The sequence below is a fragment of the Brassica napus genome, chromosome A7 (assembly GCF_020379485.1).
Source record: "Brassica napus cultivar Da-Ae chromosome A7, Da-Ae, whole genome shotgun sequence".
Taxonomy (NCBI): domain Eukaryota; kingdom Viridiplantae; phylum Streptophyta; class Magnoliopsida; order Brassicales; family Brassicaceae; genus Brassica; species Brassica napus.
This window is the reverse complement of record NC_063440.1, coordinates 17,465,965-17,493,957: the sequence shown is the minus strand read 5'-3', so window position 1 is coordinate 17,493,957 and position 27,993 is coordinate 17,465,965. Positions and strand designations below refer to the sequence as shown.

The following is a 27,993-nucleotide window of genomic DNA, read 5'->3' as shown; positions in this document are numbered from 1 at the left end:
TTATAATCAATTGCATGCAGGCAAAAACAATATTGCGAACATGCATTTTTGAATTTACTATATATCTAGATATTACTCTCAATACAGTAGTATGTGTCTATACTTAAATTTTTGAAATTCCATGGATCTCTGTTCTAAGTCAATACCTCATTTATGAAGAGAAGATCTATCATTTAATTCTATCACGAAATGGTTTGTTTTAGAAATTGATAGAACTTATGTATAGCCATATTATTTATCACCAATTCACCGAACAAAACTTAAATTTATCCAGAGAACTGCCTGCGAACCACCAAACTGCTACTCTAATGATTTCAATTATTTCAACTGAAACTACTTCAAGAAAATACGAATTCGACTCTTTTGAGTAATGATTTATATCTAAACAATAAAAGTATATTTGATTATCATTGCACGACTAAAAAACAGATTATCATTGCAAGACGTATTAGATGAATACCACACAATTTTTTTAGTACCAGGATTTATATTGCTTTTCATATGTTTAATATGAATACGATTGAAGTAGTTAATAATCAATTTATTCGAATAGTTTTGTTTTCCCGTCCAACCAACGAAGGTTATCTCAAGCTTAAATATAATTTTAATGTTTTATTGGATGATTTTTGTCGGTCCGTAACAAACACATTTAGAATACCAGTTTTTGACATGGACCAGTAAAGCATTGTCCTATATCCTTCAAATTTTTTGATAAAAATTACAGACATAAATGTTAAAATTTGTAAAATTAGAATTTATTAAAACGTTGAGTACCACTAAAATTTTAAAACCGGTCGTATATGTGTTTTATATGGATGGGAGTAAGTTTACTGCCACTGAAATTTTAAAACCGGTAGTATATGTGTTTTGGCTCTGAATGTTTACAACCGTCCCGCTCCGCACCGCAGTTAACAATAACAAAAATCTCTACATATACCATATATCTATAGGTTTTTATAACTGTTAAAACCGCACTGCAGTTGAACCGTTTGTCCCGCACCGCTCAAACCGCAGTCACCATTCGGAGCAATATCTATACATTTTTATAACTGTCAGAACCGCACCGCAGTCAAACCGTTTGTTCCGCACCGCTTAATCTGATGTTACCATTCGGAGCCTTTGTATGGATGGGAGTAAGATTTGGTCTTAGATGAAAAATGATTTGACAAGACATTGGTATGCTTTTGCGTGTGTGAAGTGATTTGTGATGTGGACTTATTTTGTCTTCTCCTTCTATATTCATTCATCTGCGATATATAGGAATAAAAACAACTCAATATGGATGCTAAAACTAAACATGATAAAAAAAAAATATTTAACTTGTAAATCTCAAACTTTAACTAATTATTAGTAAAATGACAATCTAACATAAGTTAGACAATATAAATAACACAAGCATTTTAAACACCATGCCGCAATGTCATCTCAAAATGAGTTGAAATAAACCAATATTTGCATTATTATTTTTGTACGCCTCTTTATTTAACTGAAAACCCCAATGGGTAGCTAGATCAAGATGGTTTCGGCCCAAATTTTCCATCATACATTGATCATAATATTTTTTTATCAAACTTATCTGCATTTCATTTTTTATGTTTTCATAATCTTTCAGTTCACCTAAAATTTTGTTCTTTCATCATTTACAATGAAGAAACAGTTCTACCAAGTACCAAACAGACGGGGCTCATGTGGGTCTAATAGCTAAACAATAAAAAACCGTTAAGAGTAAGACTATGAAGTAAACTAAGCCCAACGTGAAGACAAATTGAAAAAAGAAATCTCGTGAAAGAAACCTCAAATGTTCCGTTGGGTATTTAGTAAGAGAACCAAAGAAGCTTTTTTTTTTTTTTGTAATTGAGAACCAAAGAAGCTTAGACATGATTCTGAAGTAAATAGAATGTGAATTCACAACACTGAACTCACTCCAAACTCACACTTCTAAACATAACTAAACAGAAGAGGTGTGTAGTCCAGAGAAGAGGTGGACATACATTAGTCAAACTTTTCTGAATTCAACCTCACGTCTTTGTTTACAAATGCATTAATGTGTCATTGATCCCCTCATAACTCATGCGTCTTGACTTTAAAAACCTCATCCACACGACTCTAAATCAGATTCCATTAGTAGTTTTTCCTTTTAACTTTTCTCTTCTTCATCGTTTTGACTTTTGATGTCAGTACATATCCTTTTACATTAAAGAAATTAACTCTACCTAACTGAAGCATCATATATACTTGTCCAAACAACGTTTGGAAACGGAACAAGTTCTTGATTAGTTACCCATATGGTCATAGTATATGTTTCAGGCCACACGAACACAAAACACAAATCCATTTTTTTGTCATCTAGTCTAGTGGATTAATATTAACTTAAAATTGAGAGTACACATAGCCAACCAAGATTTGCAAAACCTTTCTGGAGTCATAAGCCAGTAAGGTGATAGGCATCATCAGGAGAAAAGAATTGGTACATACACTAAATCCATAAACTAGACTAAAGGAAGAAGTCAAGGTTGAGATGGAACATGGTGGAGATACCCGAAAAGCTGCAGGAAAGGAGAAGCTAAACCGAACTGGAAGAAGAGATGAAAGTGAAAGCGAGCATGTCTAATTATTTGAGTTTGGAAGATGATCTCCAAGAGCGTTACCACCAGAGGAACATGCTCAAACACCACACATAAAACTGCTTCATCAACAAGATGCCACAAGAGATACTAATCTTCAAACCGAGCAGCTATAGAAGACGACATTACACAAATCCATTTATATTGAACAATCAACCATCAAAGCATAAAGATGTCGCCATTACAAAACCAAATCATCAACAAATGGAGTTTCAAGTTTTGAATTTCTTATGTTTTCAAAAGTTAAAAGTAAATGAGATTTAAATAGGAAGATAAAAATATATGATAGTATATATTCTAGTTTATACACAAAAGATTAGAACATTTTTTGTTACGTGCTTAACTATTGTTATCTCTCCAAATTTTTCTATACAAATTATGAAAAAAATAACGAAAAATAATTAAAACTGAACGTGTCACATTCCTCATCTGGGAGCATAGGAGACGGTGATATCCACTGGCCGTTTCATATTCGCCGACCATTTCTCCGATTCCAAATACAATTGCGATATCTTTCCGGCGACTCTTCCCATCTCCGGCCGATTCACCGCCTCATCCTCCACGCACTCCAACGCCAACCGCATCAACTTCTCCACCACCGTCACCGGAAACGAATCCCCCAACCTCCGATCCACCCACCTCCTCAACCGCCCCTCTACATCACCACCATCTCCGCCGTCAACCACCGCTTTCGCCGTTTCAATCACCGAAGTCCGTTCAAAATCCCCGGTCGATTTCTCATACCTATACTTCAACGGCTCCTCCCCAGAGAGAAGCTCAAGCATCACGACTCCGAAGGCGAACACGTCTGATTCCTGAGTCGCAACCCCCGAAGCCTGAAACTCCGGCGACATGTATCCCCTCACTCCTTCGAATCTAACGGCTCTGGACTCTCTCGATCCGTCTGTTTCCCCGCAGAGCTGCGCGGTGCCGAAGTGGCAGATCTTGGCGTTGAAATCGGGCTCCGTCACGATCACCGCCGAGCTCTTGATGTGGTTGTGAACAAGATTCTCGATCTTTAGCCCCGTCTTGTTGTGGATGTAGTCGAGACCGTGAGCTAGATCCGTCGCGATCTGGATCCTTGAGGTCCAGTTCGATAGCACGGTGAAGTTAGCGTTCTTGGGGTTCCTTAAGCAGTTAGCCAGGGAGGCTCCGTTGACGTGTTCGTAGACTAAGTAGATGTGGTCGGATACTGAAGCCCCGAGGAGGTTGATGATGCTCCCGTGGTGGCTCCGGCAGATGTCGGAGAGGCGATCTTTGAGCTCGTCTTTCGCGATTTTTCGCCGGAACTTTCTTTGGAAGACGACAACTTCTTTCCCACGTAAGGTGCATCGCCACGAGGCTTTGGATGAGGAGGAGGATAAGCGGTGAGCGAGGAAGTTGTTGGTGGCGGCGCGAATTTCGGAGACGTCGTATATGTGAGGGTTTTCGGGTAAGGATTGTCGGAGACTAGCGAGGGATGTTCCGCTTGCGATGGATGAGGAGGAGGAGGTGGCGGCGGTTTGGTTGGAGGTCGAGCTTGTTGCTGTGTTTGTTGTGGTTGTATCGGTTGTGCTCGTTGACGGAGACTGTTTCGTTGAGTTTTGTCTTCTTCGCGATCGTGTTCGAGTTGGCTCTGAAGCATTGACGCCCATTTTGGATTTGCACATACGGACAAGGTTCTTGTTTGAATGTGTGAAGGACTGAAGGAGTCGTAGAAAGATCAGACATTAGACGGCGAAGAGAGGCGAAGACGGAGACCGGCGTAGTATAGTGGACGCGGAGTTAGGCGCATTATAGCGGGTAAGGAAGTAGTCATCTCTCTATTTCTTTTCTATTTTTCATCTCTGTGTTTGCTTCTTGTAGGCAATTTATAGAGGGGTTTTACTTCCTCGTAATTTAAGCTTATTGAAACACTTCAACACTAGATATACAAAATGTTAAAAGTAATTTTAATTGAATATACTATATCTGTATGGCATAATTGCTGTAGTGTGTGTTCTTTTTAATTCTAATTTAATAGTAATTAACATTCCTTTTATCAAAATATATGTTGTCCTGGTCGAGCTATGAGAAACTTTTTGAGCTGGCCTAGGATGCTCGATGTAAAGAATATGATGATTAGTGATGTAACTGCGCATTTGTTACAGCCTGCCCATGTGATCATTCGTTATAGGTCGGTGAGCTTTCTACTGTAGACTGTGGCCTACTCCACATGTTTTGAAGATAAACAAAAGAGTCATTTACACTCAGAGGCAGTTTACAGTTTCTTTTTACACTATGAGGCAGTTCCTGCTACTGAGGCAGTTTTTGGGTGAAAAGACTCAATTTGCCCTCTTAAAAGCGTAACTAGTGATTTGGTTTTTAGTTAGATGGATTTTAATTGGCTTTGGTTTTGAAATTCGAAAATTAATGGTGAATCCGAGGTGAGACTTAACCCCTTTTTCATTAACTAAAGGTGAACTTCAAAAGTTTTTATTTTTTTGGTTTTGTAATTGGCACCGAAAGCGAGGAAGAAGAAGTGAGACGATAGCAACTTCTGGTAAAAGATAATCTGAAAGTTGTTTGGAGAAGGATTTCGAGGAGATGCAACCGGCGTCTTACAACTAAGCCGATGAAGGACCGCCCGGTGATGGCAGAGTAACGGCGTAGACGATTAAGGAATCAGAGGATAAATGTTTGGCAGAGAAGAACTATAATCTTCCAAAACTCTAAATCAAAACTTGTTTTTTTCTTGGTTTTTGGTTCTAATGGGGTCAAAACGCAAAATAAATGAAGATTTCATGATAAAATCATTGACGGCTCTGAGATCTATTTGCTGGGAAACACTGGAAACCCTAATATGAAGAAGATGAAATTATTACAAAATTGCCACTCATATTAATTGTACACATTCACTTAAATGTACCGTAAAACATAACTTAATTGAACACATTCATACTTGTACACGTATATGAATTTAATGTACACGCAAAAAAATTGGATTAACATTGAACACGTGTACATGTTATTGTAAATATGCATGTGTACACTGGTTACTAAATATATATATACATGTACACTTATTACAAAATTTCTTGATCAGTTACGTGTGCATCCACATGTACATAGTATTGTAATATCCATGTATACACTGGTTACTAAATATATATACATGTACACTGATTAATAAATTTCTTGATCAGTTGCATGTGCATCGTATACACATTTGTTGCATTATATATACATGTACACTAATTACAAAATATATATACATGTACACTAATTGTAAATATTCACGTGTACACTAATTATATATATGAACACATTTATTGCATTGTATATACATGTACACATTATCATAAATACCCATATATACACTGGTTACTAAATATATAAACATGTACACTAATAAAAAATTTTGATCAGTTGCATGTATATCGTATACACATTTGTTGCACTATACATATGTACACAAAGACACAAAATCCACATGTACACTGTATTAGCCATATGTACACTTATTACAAAATTTCTTGATCAGTTATATGTGCATCGTGTATACATTTGTTGCACTATACATATGTACACCGTATCAATTAATTTTCCTGACACATGTACACTAATCCACAAAAGTTTATATGTACATTGTTTTACTTGTACACCAAATAAATTTTGAACGTATATTTACATAAATTAATACATAGGCCTAGAATAAGCGGCGAGATGGAGGAGACGAAGGCAGTGAGACTGAGGCAATGAAGGCGGCGAGACTGAGGTGATAAAGGCGACGACGAGAAGCAAACGAAACGAAGGCCGTGAGACAGAGGCGGTGAAGGCGGCGACGAGAACGAGACAAGGACGAGACAAAGACGAGACATAGGCAGGGGTATCATCTGAGGATTGGATCCGAAACAGAAAGCTATGTTATTGATGATTGGTGTAGAGTTTTCATGAATTTACTCTTGAATTTACAGAAGAACCGTGAAAATACAAAAGAAGATGATGAGTGTGACTTCATCTAAAATAAAGAATATGGGCCGTTAATTTAAAAAGTATAAAAGAAGATCTAATGGTTAGAATATGAGACAGAGAGATGTGTGGTGGAGGTGGTGGAAACTAATCTGGACCGTTGAGATTGCTGAGAGATATGTGGTGGAGGTTAATTCCCGCTAAAACAATGGTTAGGTTAGTTACAAAGTAACTAGTTTATTTAAGTAAAAAAGAAGCTGTTAGAATAAACTGCCTTAGTAGAACAATGTGTCTTTTTGTGTTATAAATAACTCAAAACTGTCTTTGAGTGTAATTATCTCTAAACAAAATGATCAAATCAATAGCTCACAGAGACAAAATAAACGAAAGAATCTCCATTAGCTTTACAAAGATCTATCTATTCGTGTCCATATGATTCCACTGAGAGAACAAAAGGAAGTTCACGCAAGATCAACGTATAGAAAGCTGCCATGTGTTGATAATCAGGAACGGCGCATGTCATAAAAATCTACAGTAATTAAGTGACGTACACGATGACACGAGTGTATGACGATTTTACCTTTCATGGAAATTTATGCAAATCGGTGGAGAAAAAGCTATGTGATCACGGTGATTGTGATGTCAATTGAGGTTCTTGGAGATTACCTAATGTCTCATTAAAAATGTAGAAACATACAAAATATGTATATTATAAAAGTCTCATGATCTATACTGCAAGTCCTGGTTTTCTATCAAATTAGTAATCAAGTAACGCCCATCCGTGATAGGTGTTACCTTCAGTTTCAATAAGAAACTAGAACAAATAGAATTACAGATTGAATTATTTATCTCATTCTGAATAAAAAAAGTCTGGACGACATTCTTATATATTCTTAATAAGTTTTAAGTGTTATAGAATAAAATCCCAAACCGTAAAGTCAAGACGATTCTTGCCTAAACCGGGTTCAGAGCTTAGAGACGCACGGCCTCTACATAGTGTCTTTTCAGCATATTATCTTCTATACAAGTACTTGGACAGCGGAAAGCTGAGGCTTCTAGCAACCTATAAACCAAACAAAAGGCAAACAGAACACACACATCAGAGCATTATCTATTGTATCACCCTATGCTACTTAAAACAATAGTTGCAAACAAAGTGTGTTACCTTTAGAGACAGATCTTCAGACACCATAGAACGGTACCTAATAGAACCTTCTAACGGGCAACTTCCGCTTTTGATCATAAAGTTTGCATCACAAAGACTCGCCACTTGAAGCAGAATGTCAGACATCATGTTGTTACTCTCCTTGTCGTAACCCGTAGCTTCTTCTTCTCCTTCTTCATCTTCCTCCTCGCCTAATGAAGAGTCTCCTACAGAGGCAATGCACTGGAATATTGCCAATAGTCTCTCTAGTGGAAAGCTTCCAGGCCCTTTCATCACTGCTTCCTGCTCTGCCATTTCCTTCTTCTCCATCGATTTCTCAGATGCCCTGAGAAGGAAACATCATAAAGGAGAAAAAACATCAGATTCTATTCAAATACATCATGAGAACACACCACCATTACCATTATCTACACTTGTTATCAAACTCAGTAACCGAAAGAGAAACAATGATACTGTTTCTAAGAACTTACTTGCGCTTTCTTTTACGATTATCCATTCCTCCTGTGGAGTCAAACATCGAGGCATCTAACGTTGCTGGGTTCCTCGAAGCGAGGAACGCCGCAATGAGAAGGTACTTTGCTGAAGTAGACATATGGAAGTCCAACACTTCAAGTTCTTCACCTTTCTCAGAACTGTAGCTGGCTTTCTGCCTTCTCTCCCCTCTAGTGTCACCATCACGAGGGCGACCTGAGACCCTGAATACCTCATTCAAACAAGAAGTAATATGCGGTCTAAGATTGCTATACAGCCTTCTCTTCAGATCTTCATTAGGCGAAATCGATAAATCATCAAGTGGTTCACAATACTTTCTGAACAATGATGACAAGGAAGTGGAAAGCTCTTCAACTCTCCTTGTGACTCTACAGAAAGGTCTCAATGCAACACTGTTTGACACACACACACACAAAGAAACTGCATTAATAAAAAAAACATAAGAGTGAAGGTTAGAGAAAGCATCATTACTATCAGCCTTACTCGAGAAACGCGGAGTACAACTTCTTGTTAACTTGACTTTTCAAGAAGATCTGACGAAGCTCCTCTTCAGAATACTCAGGGAAATAAACAGGTATAGGGTCAGTGTATCCCATGTTTGAGTAATACACATCCGGTGGCAATCCGCTGATAAGTATAATACCAAGCTGAGGCATCTTCAGAACTGAATACAAACCGAAAAGAAACTGCAGAATCATTGCCCCTTTGTCCCACTCTTTGATAAGATCCACATGATCAACTATCAAGTACACCATCTTCCCCATAAGTTTCCTCTCCAGCTTTGCAGAGCCTAGAGTCTCCACCACACCACTAAGCGCTTCTTTAAGTAAATTCACAAAGTCAGATGGCTTGTCACATCGTTTTGCACTAGCGTACCCATTTGAAGAACACTTGCTATGCAGCAGCAACTGATTCAGAATCGACTCGAAGAAGAGACGGGGAGTGCAACACGTACGGCAGCTTGAGTAGACGAAAGGGCGGTTGAGATGCTTGAACACCTGAAGAGCAACACTTGTTTTGCCAGTGGAAGCGTCGCCGTAGACCATTACTGGAAGAGCAGGGGAGTCCAAGGGGCCAATGAGACGGATCAGGTCGAGAATCTGAGAGCGTCTGCCTGGGAAACTGGAGAGAAGGGCGTCCAAAGTGATGGATTCTTGTCCGGACGTGAGGTCAGCAACGGTTGGTGGGTGGGAGGGGTTGGGTTCAGGGTTGTCATTGGTTAGAGAAGATGAGAATCTAGTGCTTCTTCGAGTGACTTTCGAACTGTCCTCTCTCGTCATATGTGTTTTTACCTATGTCGAAAAGACAGAACGTGAGCAAACAAATCCTATGTACAATGTAGTAAAGATTAAAAAAGTTTATGCCCGAAATTCAATTCGAATTCGTACCGTTTTATCACGAGCAATTAGTGGGTGTGTCCTCTGTAGACGAATTGAGAAAGAGACGAGAAGAAGAAGGTGAGGACTTTTAGGGTTTCTTTTCGAGAGAAAACAGAAAAGTATCCCCCGACTTGAGCGAAGAAGAAGAAGAAACAGTGAGAAACCTACCAAGTCGTGTCCTTTCAGTGAAATGGGAAACGACGTCGTTTTTGGAATCTTTATTTTTGCAAGTTCAATTGGTCGTGTAGGAAGATTATCAAAGAGTATTAATTTATTGGTCTAACGAACGAACCGAACCGAAAAATACCCGACCAGATAAACCTAAGAGCACCATTAACCCAAATACACTCAATTAGGGGTACTTAATTATTTATTTAAATAATTTAAATTGCAAAAGTGATTAAGCACCGAAGCTTGGACAGCTTAATTAAGCACTGACGCTTCTATCTTTTGTCTATTTTCTCTTTTTTTTTTTCTAATCCCAAAATCACTAAGCATCCCCTTAAGCTACTGCATTAATGGTGCTCTAAGTAGCCGAAACCGTAGGACTAGTTTCACTACTTACATTAGATGGCAGGGGCGGATGTACAGTATTAGGTACGGGGGCACGTGCCCCCTACTCTTTTATATAATGCACTTACGTATCAAAGCGGTGATTTTCTGTAGAACATTTGTGAAGTGCCCAGGTAAAAGTCCATGTATTGAGAGTTCGAACTCCCACTTAGTATATCCTTCCTCTCTTTTTCTACAATAATCTGCTGTTTAATGCGTATGCTTCTACAATAATTTTTATTGTTAACATACCCTTTTTCATTTGTTTATTTCTCCTTGCGTTTTGCTATTAAAATTTCCTTTTTATATTTTAATTTTTTCTGAAGCACATTCTAAGGGTATGACTGGTTTTCCCGCTACCACCCGCAAACGCAGCTTTTGCGGTTGGTAGCGGTTGTTGGCGTTTCGCAACAATCGCTCAAACCGCTCCAAACCGCTCCAAACCACTCTAAATCGCTCTAAACCTCATAAATTCAAAAGCTGGTTCCAGCTAGCGTTTGCGGTTGCGGGCGGTTGCGGGAGGATAAAAAAAATTTCTTTTTTTCCAAAACAATATAAATACAAAAATAAAAATATTCAATAAAAAAATTAAATTGGAATTATAAAAATGCTAAAATATATCTATTATATTTTAATTAATATTATAAAAAATAAAAATATTTTCTATATTTTAAAAAAAATAAATTATAACTTTCTAAATATAACTTTTATATTTATTATAATATTATTATTTTTGATATTTTTATAATTGTATAAAATGTAAATATTGTTAGTTTATTATTTAACCGCTGCTGCATTTGGTAGTTAACCAGTCATAAGTATCCCGCAAACGCACCAATTTCTCAACGCAGAACCAGTCGTACAAATCTCTTAAAACCGCTAGAAACCGCAACCACCCGCATCCGCAAACTCCCGCAACCGCAACCGCAACCGCTGCGGTTGAACCAGTCAAGTCCAAATTGTTTTAATGGTAGATATTCACAGTTTCTAGTAAGAAAATAAAACTAATTAATAATAAATAGTAAATAGTCAACAAAATAATTAAAATATTAAATAATGCATTATTTTATTTAATATTGTAAAGTTTAGTTCTTTTTAATATAATGACCAAAAACAAGTTACTACTGATTTTAACATATTGTTATATATATAACATAAACTTAAAGACATATATTTTAATTTAATTTTAAAATATGTAATTTAAAAAGTGTAAAGTTTTCTAATAATTTTATTAAAAATGCCATGCCTAAAAATAAATATTTTTTATTATTTTTCATAGCTTATAGTAAATTATGTTTTCTGATTAACATTTTATATATATCTAGTAAATGTTTATTTTATTTTATCAATTTAATTTTATTAAATATATTTAATATGTGCCCCCGTTAAATAGTTTTTCTGGCTCCGCCACTGTTAGATGGGAAAAATATTCAGGAAAACGCTCCGAAAATAAGTAATGTACTTGTCTACTCATCCAAGAGTGAAAGAAAGTGTATTATGGTGGCCACCATCTTCACTTCTATCAGATACTAAAAAGGCATCTAACTAATATACTAATAGAAAATTGATAGATAAATTTCTCAAAAATGCAGGCACAAGATCAGTTTTTAGATTTATGACAGGATCGGTCGCGCTGTCCAAGCATCTTGTAGAAACCACCAAGTATTTCAGCATAGCTGTCAGTTTTGGTGAGAGTCAAAATTCTTTTGAAGAAGCTGTAAATAGTATTTGGGGTAGTTTTGGATTCTGATGTCATCCACTTCCTTCTCTTTTGTTAGGAAGTGTTAAGTCACTTATAAGCATGCCATGCTTCATGTCACATGCAAGCATACCTGCAGCTGTACGCGAGGCCAGAGGCTTGACAGAAGATCTTGTTCGTATATCTGCAGGTATTGAAGACGCTAATGATTCGATCTCTTATCTTGATATCGTCTTAAAAACCGGTCCGGAAGAAGCACTGTTTATTTTCATAGGTTCTTAAAGTGAAAAATCTATGTAAGTAAACCATAAAACCATAAAACATAGTTTGGTGGTGGAGAACACATCAAGCAAATAAACTCGTTATTGTTGGATTCGTTGTTAAATCATCTGTATTCCAGTTTGTAATAGACTTCAAAGCCAACATAAGCAGAGGAAACATGATTACTATGCAAGCACTGATCTTTCTTCAAAGTAAAATACAACTCTCAACAAGATGCTTGTTCTGTGAAGAGAGAATAGAGAGGGCCCATTGAGCAACTTGTCCTTAAATTCTGTTTCAGGTTAGGTAAGAACAAGTACATGGAACAAACCATGACTCATCTGCACCAGAATATACCAGATTTGTACTTATTTGTTCACTAGTACAGGTACTTGTCTATACATGACAAAAGCAACACTGTAAACTGAACTGAAAACTAAAGTTTCCAAATAAAGCGACAGATCTACAGATCCTTCATAATACCATTTTCAGAAAGACAAGTTGAGTTTCTTTAAAGCAAAACTAAAAAAAGAGGAGTGAGCAAAACTGAGACTGGGTTATTCACCATTGAAGATTTACTGATGTACATATAAACATCATCCCCATACATCAATTATCATCCATCTATAATCCCCCTCTGCATTCCCTACTGAAATCATGTATTGTACCAGCAGAAGCATTCCTACAAAGCTCTAAAATCAAGATACCGAAAAAAGAAGCATCATGGCGATAAAATCAGACAGCGGTTGTGATACCCTCAAATCTAGGACGTGATCTATCTGTTGAGAGCCCTTCTTCCACTGACTTCCTCTTGTTGTTACTCATTGTTTGATCCTCTTGTTGTACTACTTGCAAATGTACTTGTTTTGGTTCTACTTCTGACTGAAGAGGCACGATTTTGATTCCGATTTCTGTTAAATCTTTAACCTCTGGTTCAACTACTGCTGCTGCGGTTCCACTTTCGACTTTTGAAGGCTTTTCAATCTCTTCCAGCATCTGGTTCTTCAACTTTGTTTTCATCATATGAGGTTTCAGCCTGTTGAGATCAGCTAATCTTACTGGTTTCAAGAAAAACTCCTCAGCTCCTTCTTCTAAACATCTGTTCATGATAAACATAGCTAAATATAAGACAACCTAAAGAGGCACACACTCAAGCTTTAAAGTTTCAATCATTCATTGGTTCTTTACCTGCTGATCCTTGCAGGAACATTCTCAGAGGACATTATTACTACTGGTATGTTCTTAAAAGCTGATGATTCCTTCAAAATTATAAAACAGAAGTTTATATTAAAATTCCTGAATAAACCAAAATATGTTATCAATCAACTGTACACATCAAATAGCATAAATGATATGAAATAAACAAATCACAAAAGAGAAAAATATTCCTAGTTGACATTTTCACTTTCTTGATTATACAAAAACAAACAAAACAAGTATACCTTGACTTTCTTGAGCAAATCATAACCAGTCATGCCTGGCATACAATAATCTGTAATTATAAGATTCACTTCAACTTCCTGTCAAAAGGTCACAATCAAAAAAGAATAAAACAAACTTCCACTAGACAAAAACTTGTAAACTTCTTTTTTTTTTTTTGCTAAAAAAAACTTGTAAACTTAAAATTGAAATGATTCTTTTTTAAGAAAGGAGCAAACTTTTCGAACCTGGTGAATCACAGGAGATGTAGAAACTGCATCTGGGTCGTTAATCTCAACACCTTCTCTTAAACCAAGAAACTCTAAAGCCTTATAGCCTGAATCAACAGTTGTCACTACAAAACACCAAGAACATATAAAAGCTGAGATCTTTCTACGATTCTTACAAGCTACAAAGACATTTCTTACCTTGACACGAAGCCTTTTGAAGCAATCTCTCTATAAGTTTACGGTCGAATAAACTATCATCAACAGCTAAAACATGAAACTGCGGTTCTGCTGCCATAACCATTGCAGAAATTTTAAGATCTAATCTTGAACCTTGAACCCAGATGTAAAGTCTCAGACTTTTTCTTGTTTTTTTCACTCCGGGATTGCTGCTACTTTAATCTCAATACATGATGCGAGGAGGAAGATGAAATAAAAAACGGGTTTGTGCTAAAAACAAGATCTGATTATATGTTTGTTTTTCTTTCTTCTTCCACCAAATCATATGCAAAAGAGAGAGCGAATAATGAATAAAAGTAATTAGCTTTGAATTGTGGAGAAAGCAAGTTCTGATAGAAAAATGTTTTGTTTTGTAAGAAGACAACTCAGAGGCGAGAAAGACAACGGAATATATACAATAATCATTTTTTTGATTTTTAAGGATTAGATATGAAGTGAGCTTTGCTTTCTATACTACTTATACCACAACTGCTTTGTTTTTACATCAAATTTAAAACGTACATACAGAAGATTGGTGAATGTAAACAATAAGTTTAATAATTTTCAAAGATTTTAATTTCAATAGTATTCTGTTTTTCAATCAAATGGTATAACAAACTTAATTTGTAGATTTATAGGATAAAACTTTTTCTCGTTAGTTGACAAAAAAAAAAACTTTTTCTGGTTTTGTAAAAATATAAAATAATATTTTTGGCCACTGTACATACATAAATCTTTTTGGGTATCTATACTACTCCTTCTGTTTCTAAATATAATTTCAGAAACTACAAGGATATGAAGAAAAATTTGGATAAAACACATTTTTTAAATATATTTTTAAAAATTTAAATTTTACCCGAAACTCAAAACTATAACCGAAAACCCAAACATGACATTTTAGCCTAAAACATATATGAAATGCAAAATATATCTAATATACACAAAATATTTCAGGGTCTTTTAGTACTCGATCGGGTCTTTGGTAGGATCTAGACCCGAACTGAGACCTGCATGTCCGAAAATATCCAATAGGTACCTTGTCTTGGACTGGATCCAAACTAAATCCGTATTTTTGGGTCGGTTTTGGTTTTTTTTTGGATCTGGATTAAATACCCAAACGTGAGAAAGAGAGTTACATTATATAAATCTCAAGTAAACTAATTAATAAATTATAAAAAAATTAAACATATCAAATCTCAAAGAGTTACATTATAAAAAAAATCTCAGAGAGATTTTACATACAAAATCTCAAATAAAATAACTAATAAATTATACAATTTTAAACAAATTCTCTATTTCGATATAATATGACTTTGTATAACAATGCAAAACAGTCCTAAAATACTAATTCATATCCAATTTTATTTATAATCCAAAAAATCAATACTTTCGAAGTGCCGATCAAAATCTAGTAAATGTTAAAATTGTTACATGTACAACCACTAACGTCCAATGCACACTAGTCCAATGCACACTATAAAACCAAGATAGCCAGCTTAACCTACAATGTATAAAAAAAATTCAAGAAAATAAAATAACTTTGATGGCTCATTTTTTTGGTGTTTATATGTGGAAAAGAAAAAGACAATAACACTATTATATGATTAGATAATATATATATATATATATATGTATATGAAAAATGAATAACAGATCCATATAAATTACTGGTAGATGCATGATTCAATATTTTTATTTTATTTTGTTAATTTTTTTTATAATTTTCTCCATTATAATTATTTTTTCTCGGTGCATTATTCAAAATTTAGGATTTGACTGAAATGTTGTAGTTTTTATTGTCATGTTTTAATATCATTCAATTTCTTCTAAGTTCTAATACATTTTCTAACAACTACAGAAGGTTTCTCTTATGTTGGCTACAAAAAGTAAAATATTTGCAACATTAACATTTTAATTTTAATGTTTTTATCAGCAAAATAATAAGTTTCTCAAAATTTACAATCTTAATACTACATTAAAAGTTCTAAAATTACAATCTTAAGTTTTTAAGTCAAATTGTTTAGTCTGAATTATGGACTGTCTGAAATAAAGAGGATTATTTGTGGAGTTGTAGTTGCGCCCAATGTATTTCCATTGTCAAAACTAAATATGAGTTGAGTTTTCATCTTTACTTGTCAAATTCAAATTTTCTATCCAGAAGAGTCTATTGACCTGGTTATTTATCTTTAATATATATTTTTAGGCACGTTTCAAACTATCGGGTTAAAGCCTCTCCAATGAAATGTACCTTTTAGGTTTTAGTTTGTCACTTTCTTTTGACATCTATTCTATTAAAACTGAAATACAAAATAATACTTGCTTTTTAAAGTAGATTTTTACAGATTTTCTTTTTTTTATACTAATTCTAACCAGTTCATTTATTATTTTTAAGAATCTTTCTCTCCACATTTCTTTTATTTTTTAAGAAATTGATTAAAATACTATAAATTAGATACTAATTTTTAAGTAAAAACGTTTCAACTCCACTTCATTTTCCACTGCATAATGAATTAAAAAGAGAATTTGTTTCATATATATAATAATTCATTTACTTTCTATTCATTGTTATATTTTCTACTCTAAAATAAAATATAACTGGAACAAATCATATTTCATTACGGAGTTACTCACTTTTAGAGAAAAATATGAAATTTTATGTTGGAGATATTCTTATATTAAAACGCGAAAGTAAATATATCTCTTCGGTTTTGTTTTGAAATTGGGTCCGGAAGGTAGTCGAAAAGAATTGGCTCACTCACTTATCTCCCAACAAAACAGTTTTTACAACACCAATACAAAATAATATTTATCATCTATCCTTTTTTTTGAGCAACCTATATTATCTATCCATAAACTTAAAAAACTACATGAAGTCAATAAATTGAATAGAAAAAATAATTGAATAGAAAAACTAATTTTTAGCATAAATATGGAGATTTTACTGTTCTTTCTACTGACCACAACAATAAAAAGTTCAAATATATTCGACCTTTCTAGTGATAATTGATAGCACATGAAATGTTGCGCGAAAAAATGCAAACGTAATGTAACAACTTTCCTATCACGTTTGAATTAAACAACTACGAGACGAAAGGAAGTGTCAGTCTTACCTAAACACATCATCGTCGCTTTCATTGATTCCACACATGTTATTCATTCACGATACTTATATCAAACAGCTGGCACTTCAACAGAAATTGCAAAAACGTGTATATATCTGCAACCACGCAAAGAAAGAAATATCTAGACTCTGGCCTATTCCTGATGTTATATAATTATTGTTAAAGTAATCAACTACGCTAACATCAGCTAGTGTTATTGTGGTGTTACACACGTCTCTCTTCAACCAACATATTTTTCAGTGAATAATGCCGATTAGTGAGAGAGTTCCAACTTGGGCCGCCGTTCCGGCTGTTTTTGCCGTTTTGGCCGTAATTTCGTATCAGACCCTAATTACGCCGTACAATCTAGAGGGCGCCAAAAATGTATTGCCGATGGGTAAGACCATACCACTTCCTGTTGATGGACCAGAGAGCATTGAGTGGGATCCACAAGGAGGAGGTCCTTATGCTGCGGTCGTGGACGGCCGTATTCTCAAGTGGCGCGGCGATGATCTTGGTTGGGTTGAGTTCGCGCACACATCCCCACACAGGTTTTAAATTTTCTTAGTAATATTACAACGTTTATTAGAACACACCGACACACCGACACACTGACTTTTAGGGTGATTCAGATGGGATTTTATAATTGTTTTAGGGATCGATCTAATATTCAAGTGTGCAAATATTTGAGAGTTTGGATTGTTAATATATTAATTAATTAATTTTATTATATTTTAAATTATAAATTACAATGTGAAAATATGAGTGATTGAATAATTATAAAAAAAATTAAATTGATTAAAAGCTGAATTAAAATAATAAATAAAATTGTATTTTAATGTCTATGTGTAAATTCTAAAACATTAATCTTTGTGTGTTCTATCTACCATCTCGTATTGGAAGTTTTTCATGTTTCTTTACTTTTTGTTCGTAGAGGGAACTGTTCACTCCATGGAGTAGTGCCTACTTGTGGAAGGCCATTAGGACTCACTTTCGAGAAGAAAACAGGAGATTTGTACATCTGTGATGGTTACCTTGGGGTGATGAAGGTCGGGCCAGAGGGAGGCTTGGCTGAGTTGGTAGTGGACCAGGCTGAAGGTCGCAAAGTAATGTTTGCGAACCAGATGGATATTGATGAAGAGGAAGATGACTTATACTTCAATGACAGTAGTGACAAGTATCATTTCAGGTATGTTTCAAACTTGAAACTGATGTATTATGCACTTACGGTTTCCCTTTTGTGAATTAAGTATTCCATAATCAGATCCGGTCCTGGGTATCCGTTTTGATTCCCAAATATTTTTTAAAAATAATTATCTCAATTGTAGGTATTCTATTTATTAAAATTAACTTATAAAGATGTTTATGTTTTGACAAAAAAAAAGATGTTTATGCTCTTAATTTCAGATTTGGCTTTGTCCACAGTTTGTTTGCGCGTTTAGTGTTTTATAGTTTTTTTTTTCAAATGAAACACATATTATACCATTCAAAATATTTTTTTAAGAAACTAGCATTTGAAACAAAATCTAATTCTAACGGGATTTTTGTCGGTAAGGGATGTATTTTATGTGGTTTTCAACGGTGAGCGGTCGGGAAGAGTGATCAGATACAATAAGAAGACAAAAGAGGCCAAAGTTGTCATGGACAATCTCCGTTGTAACAATGGTTTGGCTCTAAACAAAGACAGGTCTTTTGTAATCTCATGTGAGTCTTCCACAGGCCTTGTCCATCGTTATTGGATTAAAGGTCCTAAAGCCGGGACCCGTGACATCTTTGCCAAGGTTCCGGGTTACCCTGACAACATCCGTCTAACACCTACGGGAGATTTTTGGCTTGGCATACATTGTAAGAAAAATTTGATAGGAAGGTTGATCGTGAATAATCAATGGTTAGGGAAGCTGGTTGAAAAGACGGTGAAGTTGGAGTTTCTGATTGGGTTAATGAACAGTTTTAAGCCGCATGGTGTGGCCGTGAAAATCTCGGGGGAGACAGGGGAGATACTTGAGATCCTTGAGGACAAAGAAGGGGAGACTATGCAGTACGTAAGTGAGGCTTATGAGAGAGAAGACGGAAAGCTATGGCTCTCGTCCGTTTTCAAGCCTGCTGTATGGGTTCTTGATCGCAAGTGAGTTATTCCGTTTGTTGTACGTCATGTATTAATAAATGTCTCTTGTGTTTAAATCAACGTTTGTTGCTAGAGTATTTACATCCAGTTTACCTTCAAATCTGTTATGTTATTTTCTTAAAGTAATATTAATTTCTACACTAAAGGGTGTGACTGGTAACCATCATAGGAACAATATGAACGGATAGGAAAAGAATTAATAGGAATAAATTTTTAGAAATAATAAGGAATGATGGTTCCTTATCAAAATTGATGAGAAATTGATTTGTTCTATAATTCTCTATAAATAAAGAAGTAAAGATGAATGAAAAGGAAAACTTATTCCTCATGAATGGTAAAATGTTTAAAGAATATTAAAGAACATAATGTTCCTTTTCATTTCTTTGGTCACCAGTCAAGTGGGAACATCTAGAGTTTTTACATTAATTAAATATCTCAAATGTATATATAAATATTCATATTTAGACATTTCAAAACTAGACTTTGAGATTGATTTTTAATGACTTTAAGATATCCAATTAAAATATATATACATTTGAGAGATTTTGGTTTAAATATTTTTCACTAATGATGTTCTTAGACATTCATAGTTTTGTGCTTAAAATTGTTGGTCATGTTCGTTTGCGTATTGGTATGATCTATAGTCACGATCATCGACCAAATATTGTTCGTTTTGTTATCACTCATTTATGATTTATGCGACTTGCAACCTGAACTGAGATATGAAAGCAAATGTTGTTCATTTTATTTCACAGGTTCTTACGAACTGCAGCAGGTTGCAAAAATTTTAAATATGTAATCTCATTTTTCGGTGATTTAAAATTGTTATTTATGATTGGTCGTGCGATCGTAACGAACACAACCTATAATTTACAATCCGTGACTTAATCACACGATCAGTCGCTCGATAACAAGACAAACATTAAGCTGTGATTAGTCGCAACTTGTAGATCGTAAATCGCAGATTGCAAGTCACAGCGATACGTAAACGAACATAACCATTTTACATTTTTTTGTATGACGTTTTTTGCTAAAAGGATGGTGCCAATTCAAAACAACCAAAAAGTATCAATGGAAAAAAAAAGAATAAACAGGGGATTTGGATCAAAACCTATAGTAACTATAGTAAGATTTCTAATAAGAACGAACAACTAGTTAGTCATTAACAGAGTTTATAAAAAACAATATAAAAAATAATAATATAATAATGATTTCGGTACCGACTGCATTATCATGTCGGTATTGATTTCAAACCTTTGCAACTTTTGTGGTGGAAAGAAAAAGTGTTACTTGAAAAAATGATTTCGATTTTGATTTGCATTCGATTAGCTTTTATGGCCAAACTAAATAAAATAGCAGATTTTATATAGCTTTCTGGAAAAAAGAAAACCAGGGTCCTACGAATAAAATCATCTTTCTAAGCTTTCAAAGAAAGCTATGTGCTTAAATGGTTTTCGGTTGTGGAAACCCCTTAATTCCGTGGTTTGAGTAAGGTTCATTAATGCTTGTATAGCATGAGGTCTGAGTTTCGAATTCCAGCAAATGCGAATTATGCAAATTTACGAATAAAATAATATAAGAGATCTTCGACATGGGGCAAGGAATACCGTCAAACATAAATCTCATACAACGGCTCATGATGATGCAGTCAAATGTGAATCCTCATAAAACAGATAGAGATACCGGCTGTAGAATTGTCCTATAATATTTCTCATAGTTTGTAATATCATAATTAACCATCGATAAAAAAAAAGATTGGTTTCGGTTATCGACAAGAAAAAAGGTTTCGGTAAAACACTAACAAAATGCCCCAAAAAAAGTGGGCTAAAAGCACTTCTAATGAAAGTTCTACCTATTGAAGTATTATGTATGTGTATGTAGTTTTGAAGTCCATTATTTTGTTGAAAACTCCTCTTAAAATTTTTTGAGAATCTGATCTGAGACAGATATGATTGATCTAGAGAGAGGAGACGTAGCAAAGGAGACATGCTGTTGAAAGGACCAGCTTAACTTTCTATTAGGTTCCTGGACAAAAAAAATTCTATTCATTATAAATGATTTAAAAAAGATTATGGGCCCTTGGTTTAAAAAGAAATTTAGACCCCTCTTGTAATTAAATTTGGTTGATTTTAGGGTAGGTCCCGGACGGATGCGTAGGTCGCCCTCCCTTTTGAGCCGGCGGTGACATTTTAAAGGCTTGTTATTCTTAAACTAGCCCCATAAACTAGCCCCATCAAGGATTTAGGGTTTTCAACAGGCTCGACAAATATATAGGCCCATTAAGGGCCTGACTGGTTCAAACGTGCGGTTGCGGGAGTTTGTGGATGCGGACGGTTGCGGTTTCTAGCGGTTTTAAAAGATTTGTATGACTGGTACTACGGTTAAAAATTGGTGCGTTTGCGGGTGACTTATGACTGGTTAACTACCAAATGCGGTAACAGTCAAATAATAAATTAACAATATTTACTTTTAATATAATTTTAAAAATATCAAAAATCATAAAATTTTAATAAATATAAAATTTATATTTAGAAAGTTATAATTTTAATTTTTGAAAATTTATTGAAATTGTTTTTATTATAAAATTTTATAATATTAATTAAAATATAATAGATATATTTTAATATTTTCATAATTTCAATTTTAATTTTTTTATTAAATATTTTTACTTTTGTATATATATTGATTTTAAAAAAAGAAAAAAAATTTACCCTCCCGCAACCGTCCGCAACCGCAAACGCTAGCTGGAGCCAGCTTTTGAATTTATGAGATTCAGAGCGGTTTGAAGCGGTTTAGAGCGATTTGAGTGCTTGTTGCAAACCGCCGACAACCGCTACCAACCGCAAAAACTGCGTTTGCGAGTGGTAGCGGGAAAACCAGTCGCCCCCTAAATGCTGGTTCGGTTTTTTCAAAGGTGGGTTTCGTTTTATCGTCTCAGCTAGTGTTGCACAAAAAATATGAATCCGATCCGAAAAAGTATAGTATATAACTCGAACTGAAACTGGCTAAAGATTCTACCGGATTTAAAGTTTTGATATCTACAAAATCCGAACCGAACCCGACCCTAATCAAACTAAACCAAAATATTTCGGATATCCAAATAGATATGAATTACATGTACATACTCAAATATATTAATTATTTTCAGATTTAATATTAAAAAATCTAAATTATACAAGATATTTTGAAGTTGTCCAAAATACTTAAAAATATATAAAATAGTCAAAATTAAATATCTAAAATAGCTAAATAGTACTCAAAAACCAAAATTACTTGAAATATCTATTGATTCTCCATCCAAACATTCAAGCTAAACTACTTTCTATGTTAATTTTAGGTATTTTGGTATATATTATTCAAATTTTTATGTTACATATATATATATATATATATTTTTTTTTAGTTTGAGAAATTTAAAGTATGTATGAATTTTAAAATAATTTAAGCAGGTTATCCAAACCCAAACCGAATCCGCAAATATCTGACCGAACTGAAATTTATAAATATCTAATTTGGGTTAAAATCTTTAACATCAAAAATCAAAACATGAATAGATTTGAACCAGACTCATATGAGTACCCGAACGCCAGTGTTTTTAAAACTAGACCGGAAGTTGAACCGGATAGTTATTTGGGTCATCAATATGGTTCGACTGGGTCAAACATGGTTTAATATTTTTAAAATTTATTTATTTAAAAGTAAAGTTAGTAAATATACCATGTAATTAAACTATAGATAAATATCAAATATAAAACAGTATATATATAAACTATTTTTTTGTTCATATAATTAGTTTATATATTTTTGATAGTTTTAATGATATTTATAAAATTAAATAACTTTGTGATCCAGTTTGACTACTTAACAGATTCATAGTCATCCTGACTACGTAACCGTCGTGGTCGAATCTGATCTACCCACTGGTTTGGTCCGGTTTTAAAAACATTGCCGCCCGGCACATAATTTCAGCTACTGATTATAAAGTTGTTAAAAGGCCCATTTTGCTTCAATGGACCTAAGAGCATCAGCAACCGTGAACCTGCGCACAAATTCTTAGAAATAGTAATTAGAATTTTTTTATTGTTATTTTTTTTTTTTAGCTGAAAAGAAGAGATAATCATTCTAGGCCCACAAACAGTGACGATACTGCATAAGAATGAATCCTTAAGCAAGGATTATTTGAACCTTTGGTGACACAGAAACCTAAAAACACGGCCCCCACATAATTATTTTATTAATTTTTGAACAGTTAAGGATTACTTTAAATCCTGCGTTGCAGGTGCTCTAATAAACTAATAGAGACCAGAAACCTATATAACATAAGGTCGCGTCGTCTACTTTAGTTCTGCCGGAGCACGACCAGCGCAGAAACCTATATAAACAAGTGGCGGTTCCTTCCACTCGTGTTCTCTTTAACTTTGCGTTTTCACTGTAACTCGCTGTCAAGGGTTGGAAGCAAAGGGTAGAGGCTTACTGTGGACTTTGCTTTGAAGATGACGACTTATGGAGATAGAGTGAAGTCGACATCCATTAACGGAGTTAAGTTATACCATGTTTCTTGTGCCCCCAATGTTGCTACTTGGCTTAACCCTAAGAAGCAACGAGCTCTCCGCAAAAACCCACGTAAGTAATCGTTAACTCTCTGCTCAAAGTCTCCTTCCTTGTGACGTGAGTCAGTGAGTGTAACCTTAGGTTTAAAATTTTCTAAAATTTAATGTTTTGTGGGTATGTTATGTTAAAGATTATATGCAAAGAGTGGAGCTGATTCAGGATTTGAAGTTTGGGAATGCAACTACTAGAATCAAAGCTACTCCTGATGGAGAGTATCTGATTGCTTCAGGTAATAATTTTTCATCTTTTTTTTTGCCTTGTGCGTTTTCACTGATTAATCGTTGTTGAATGAATCAGGTACATATCCATCACAGGTCAAAGTTTATGAGCTAGGTCAACTTGGCTTGAAGTTTGAGAGACATTTGGACTCTGCAATAGTTGATTTCGAGGTAAACATTAATTTACTGCTTTATCCCTTTCTTTGTTTCTGGTTTCTAAGAACGTGTATGTTGCGCCTCTTCTTCAGATATTGGATGATGACTACTCAAAGCTTGCCTTCTTATGTGCTGATCGTTCTATTAATCTACACGCCAAATACGGGAAACACCACAGTTTACGTCTTCCAAGGTATTTTAGCCTTTGTTTTGTCTGTGAGAGGATTGGTCTAAAAGCTCAATTTTATATGTAGGATGGGGAGGGACTTGACATATGATAACCGGTCCTGTGATCTGCTTTGCGCTGCTTCTTCACCAGATCTCTACAGAATCAACTTGGAGCAGGTACGTTTTGATAAACAAGATGTTATAGTCTGTGTGGCCATGTTAATGATTTGTGAGAGATATGCCTTTGTCTCCTTAGGGAAGATTTCTATCTCCTCTCAGCACTCAATCCCCAGCGCTGAATGTTGTTTCTAGAAGGTTTGTGTATCCTTCGGCATCTTCCTCATGATTTGAACTAGGAGAATGTTGAGTACTTACTGTATTTGTTTGTCATCCAGCAATCTACATGGACTAGTTGCTTGTGGTGGTGAGGATGGTGCTGTCGAGTGTTTCGATATGAGAATGAAATCATCTGCTGCTAGAATCAATGCGGTTACACATGGTGGTGATGCTGCTGCAGTAATTATTCTAACACATGGTTCGTATATTGATTAGACATTTTAGCTTCCAATAACATATTTGTGTATTGGCTTTTAGGAGGTTACTGCTATAGAGTTTGATGACAGTGAAGGTCTTCAAGTAGCTGTCGGGAGTAGTGCCGGAAAGGTTTGATTCTACATTTCAATTTGTCTTTGTATAGCTATCATCTGTTGATTGTGCTGTTCTGTTATCTTGCAGGTATTCATATACGACTTGCGCACTTCAGCTTCCATACAAGTGAAGGATCACATGTTAGTATTACTAACTTGAACCTCATTGTATAACTTTAAGATTTGTTTCCTCAGTGTTCATTGACTTTTCTATAACTTGCAGGTACGAGAGCCCAATTTTGAGCATTAAGTGGCAACGGTCTCTTAACACTCAAGAACCTAAGCTGATTACTACTGACAAGCACATTGTTAGAATATGGGATCCGAATACGGTAAGCTTCTCCCAGTAACAGTGGTTTTGAAATTCTACAAAGTTTGGTTAGGTACAGCCTTTGATACCGTTCATTTTTTTTAGGGAGAAGGTATGACGAGCATTCAACCGACAACACATATGTCTCTCAGCGGAGGAGAAATAAACGACATTTGTGTGTTCCCTGGAAGTGGACTTATGCTTCTTGCTTTAAACTCTAGCCTTATCCCATCTTACTTCATACCTGAACTTGGTCCTGCTCCTAAATGGTGTTCTCCTCTCGAAAACCTAACGGTATATATATACTTCTCTGATCCAAATGTTTTTCTCAATTGACCATTGTTACTAACACTTGTTTCTTATAATTGTATTCTCAGGAAGAGATGGAGGAAACTGGACAGACAACTATTTACGATAATTACAAGTTTGTGACGAAGGAAGAGCTGGAGAAGTTGCAGCTGACTCCTTTGATTGGCACAGATCTTCTGAAAGCTCAAATGCATGGATATTTTATGAAACACCATCTATACAAAGATGTGAGTCCTTAACATTGTCATACACTAGTAACTTTAGATTAGTCTCTAAGATGTTTCTTCCTTCCTTCTAACTTCTTTCTTTCTTTTTTTTTTAACAGGCTTTGGCAGAGGTTGAACGTTTTGCTTATGATAATTACAAAGAAAGCAATAAGCAAAAGAAACTAGAAACGGAACGTAGCCAGAGAATCACAGTTAGTATTTCTTACACCTAAGCAGATCTGCAGATTCATCGTTTTGGTACGTTGGCTTCTTACATACATCTCTGCGTGTCTTGTTGTTGTTCCTGCAGAAGAAGATAAAATTGCCAAAGGTAAACCGTGATCTAGCAGACACCATACACAACGAGGAGGGTGCAGAAGAGGAAAAGAAGAGTGTTGAGGAGGCTGTAAAGAAAGTGTCGACGAAGAAGAAGAAACCTGGACTTAGTGGCGAGGATTTCTCATGTGGTCGGTTTGACAACATGTTCCATAATCCGGTAATAACAACAATCTTGTCGAGGCTTTTGTCTGTTTCTTTTTTGTTTCTCATTTCTTGAGAATCTCTTTGTGGGTTTCAGGACTTCCAAATCGATCCAGAATCATATGAATATCGTGCCCTACACCCTGTTGCTTCTTCTTCTAAGAAGCAACCTTCTTTGTTAGATGAACACTTTGAAGCTGTATCAGATGGTGATGATGAGAACAGCGATTCTGATGTATCACGTGGTTCAGACGATGGGAGGCCAAGCAAGAAATTGAAAACTCCAAAGTTAGTGCCGTTTTAAGTACATTCCAGGGTTTTGACATCACGCATTCTATGTTTTTGTTCTTTCCTAATGTGGAAGGTTTGGGTGTCAGGTTGTTTGTAGTGAAAAACGAGCGGCATGCTGAAGCTTTCCACAACGGGAGATCACTGGCTACAGAAGACAGTCTTCCGATGGGCGAGCGTGTTAAGGCTATGGAGAACCAGCGTGGCAACTTTGGAGCCTCTACAGATGTTAAGTTCGGTCCTGGAGGTTCCCGGGAGATTTCTTTCTACGCTAGACGCTCATCCACATACAGAGAAGATAGAGATGATGAGGATCGAGACGGGGAAAGAAACAAGAGGAGAGGGGTTCAGTCTCTTGGACTGAAACAGGATGTTGTTAGAGGCGGTTTCAGAGGTAGAGGAGGAGGTGGACGTGGTGGTTCCCGAGGAAGAGGTGGACGTGGTGGCGGGGGAAGAGGCCGCCGATGATATAAATGTTGCTCTCATATGATATTCTTATATTAGTTTCGGAAAAATATGGGTCAATTAAGAGAATTTTGGAAACTTTGATTCATATTTACAATTTTGGATTATTTTTGACCTGTTATTGAAATGGTTTAGTCTGATGTCCGAATCACAGCAACATCATTTTGCTTACTTGTCTTAAAGGTAATGATGGAAGTTTGACCTAGAGATCGATACTTATTCTTAATGACTGTTGTTTACTCTGTTCTTATTAGATATAAAAATGTGTTTGTTAGGTACATTTTGTGATTCTTCATGTCAGTGGTAAGCGTACACACAGAGCCGTGCCAACGTTTGCCCAAAGCGATTAAAAAATAGGCACTGTAACGTGAAGAACCGTAAATCTATTTTTTTTTTATCATCTAAAATTTATAGAGAAACTTTTTTCTTGTTTACCCAAGATTCTGAGCAATCAATAATTTTCATATGTTATTTAAGCAATTATTTATATATTTTATTCGGCTATCTAAGTTTTAAAGGACATTAATTTTTGATCTGCTTTTTCAAAACAAAAGATATTTTATGATGTAAATTTTCATTAACAACAGTTCAAATATTTTGTTAATTTATAAGAATTTTGTCTATTTATTTTTTTCATTTAAATCAATTTTTTTAAACCTGATCGGGATCAGCGATTAAACTAGTAAATCCAATGAACTGATATATAATCCAGTTTGAATTTTGAGAAATATTAATTATTTAAAAATCTGATAAACCTCCCTCCCAAACAAACTCTACTAAAACTGACGCTACCAGTTTAACTGATGGATGACCGATATGTAATCCAAATTGATTTAAATTGTTATTTTTAAATTTAAAATTTAATTTCAATGTTTGCATTAGATATTTAAATAATATTATTTTTAATATTATTGTATTTTATTATATGTGGTAACTCCAATT

General features: G+C 35.0%; 5 protein-coding genes across 6 annotated transcripts; 2 read left to right on the top strand and 3 right to left on the bottom strand.

The window, feature by feature from the left end:
- Window positions 1–2,889: 2,889 nt before the first annotated feature.
- On the bottom strand, window positions 2,890–4,617 carry LOC106445913 (lysM domain receptor-like kinase 3). Its single transcript, XM_013887568.3, has one exon. It carries the CDS (start codon window positions 4,271–4,273, stop codon window positions 3,050–3,052), a length of 1,224 nt encoding a protein of 407 aa, XP_013743022.2. The 5' UTR covers window positions 4,274–4,617; the 3' UTR covers window positions 2,890–3,049.
- A 2,759-nt stretch (window positions 4,618–7,376) lies between these two features.
- On the bottom strand, window positions 7,377–9,847 carry LOC106445912 (origin of replication complex subunit 5-like). Its single transcript, XM_013887567.3, has 5 exons — window positions 9,600–9,847; window positions 8,695–9,503; window positions 8,190–8,603; window positions 7,720–8,044; window positions 7,377–7,617 (listed from the first exon to the last, which is right to left on the bottom strand). Exons 2-5 carry the CDS (start codon window positions 9,489–9,491, stop codon window positions 7,567–7,569), a joined length of 1,587 nt encoding a protein of 528 aa, XP_013743021.2. The 5' UTR covers window positions 9,492–9,503; window positions 9,600–9,847; the 3' UTR covers window positions 7,377–7,566.
- A 2,697-nt stretch (window positions 9,848–12,544) lies between these two features.
- LOC106430450 (two-component response regulator ARR9-like) lies at window positions 12,545–14,419 on the bottom strand. Of its 2 annotated transcripts, none has more exons than XM_048737054.1 (5): window positions 13,950–14,419; window positions 13,770–13,876; window positions 13,545–13,622; window positions 13,291–13,361; window positions 12,545–13,201 (listed from the first exon to the last, which is right to left on the bottom strand). In XM_048737054.1, exons 1-5 carry the CDS (start codon window positions 14,050–14,052, stop codon window positions 12,838–12,840), a joined length of 723 nt encoding a protein of 240 aa, XP_048593011.1. In that variant the 5' UTR covers window positions 14,053–14,419; the 3' UTR covers window positions 12,545–12,837. The 2 variants fall into 2 exon arrangements, with proteins under 2 accessions (XP_048593011.1, XP_048593012.1); XM_048737055.1 differs by having other exon boundaries at window positions 13,545–13,594; window positions 13,950–14,384.
- Window positions 14,420–17,245: 2,826 nt separating this feature from the next.
- LOC106430461 (protein STRICTOSIDINE SYNTHASE-LIKE 9-like) lies at window positions 17,246–19,333 on the top strand. Its single transcript, XM_013871248.3, has 3 exons — window positions 17,246–17,619; window positions 18,003–18,257; window positions 18,624–19,333. Exons 1-3 carry the CDS (start codon window positions 17,336–17,338, stop codon window positions 19,195–19,197), a joined length of 1,113 nt encoding a protein of 370 aa, XP_013726702.2. The 5' UTR covers window positions 17,246–17,335; the 3' UTR covers window positions 19,198–19,333.
- A 4,198-nt stretch (window positions 19,334–23,531) lies between these two features.
- LOC106449479 (nucleolar protein 10-like) lies at window positions 23,532–27,054 on the top strand. Its single transcript, XM_013891236.3, has 16 exons — window positions 23,532–23,816; window positions 23,935–24,033; window positions 24,102–24,193; window positions 24,271–24,371; window positions 24,433–24,523; window positions 24,603–24,661; window positions 24,742–24,862; window positions 24,941–25,009; window positions 25,082–25,134; window positions 25,217–25,325; window positions 25,409–25,597; window positions 25,681–25,839; window positions 25,938–26,030; window positions 26,129–26,314; window positions 26,396–26,586; window positions 26,676–27,054. Exons 1-16 carry the CDS (start codon window positions 23,687–23,689, stop codon window positions 27,052–27,054), a joined length of 2,121 nt encoding a protein of 706 aa, XP_013746690.2. The 5' UTR covers window positions 23,532–23,686.
- Window positions 27,055–27,993: the final 939 nt, after the last annotated feature.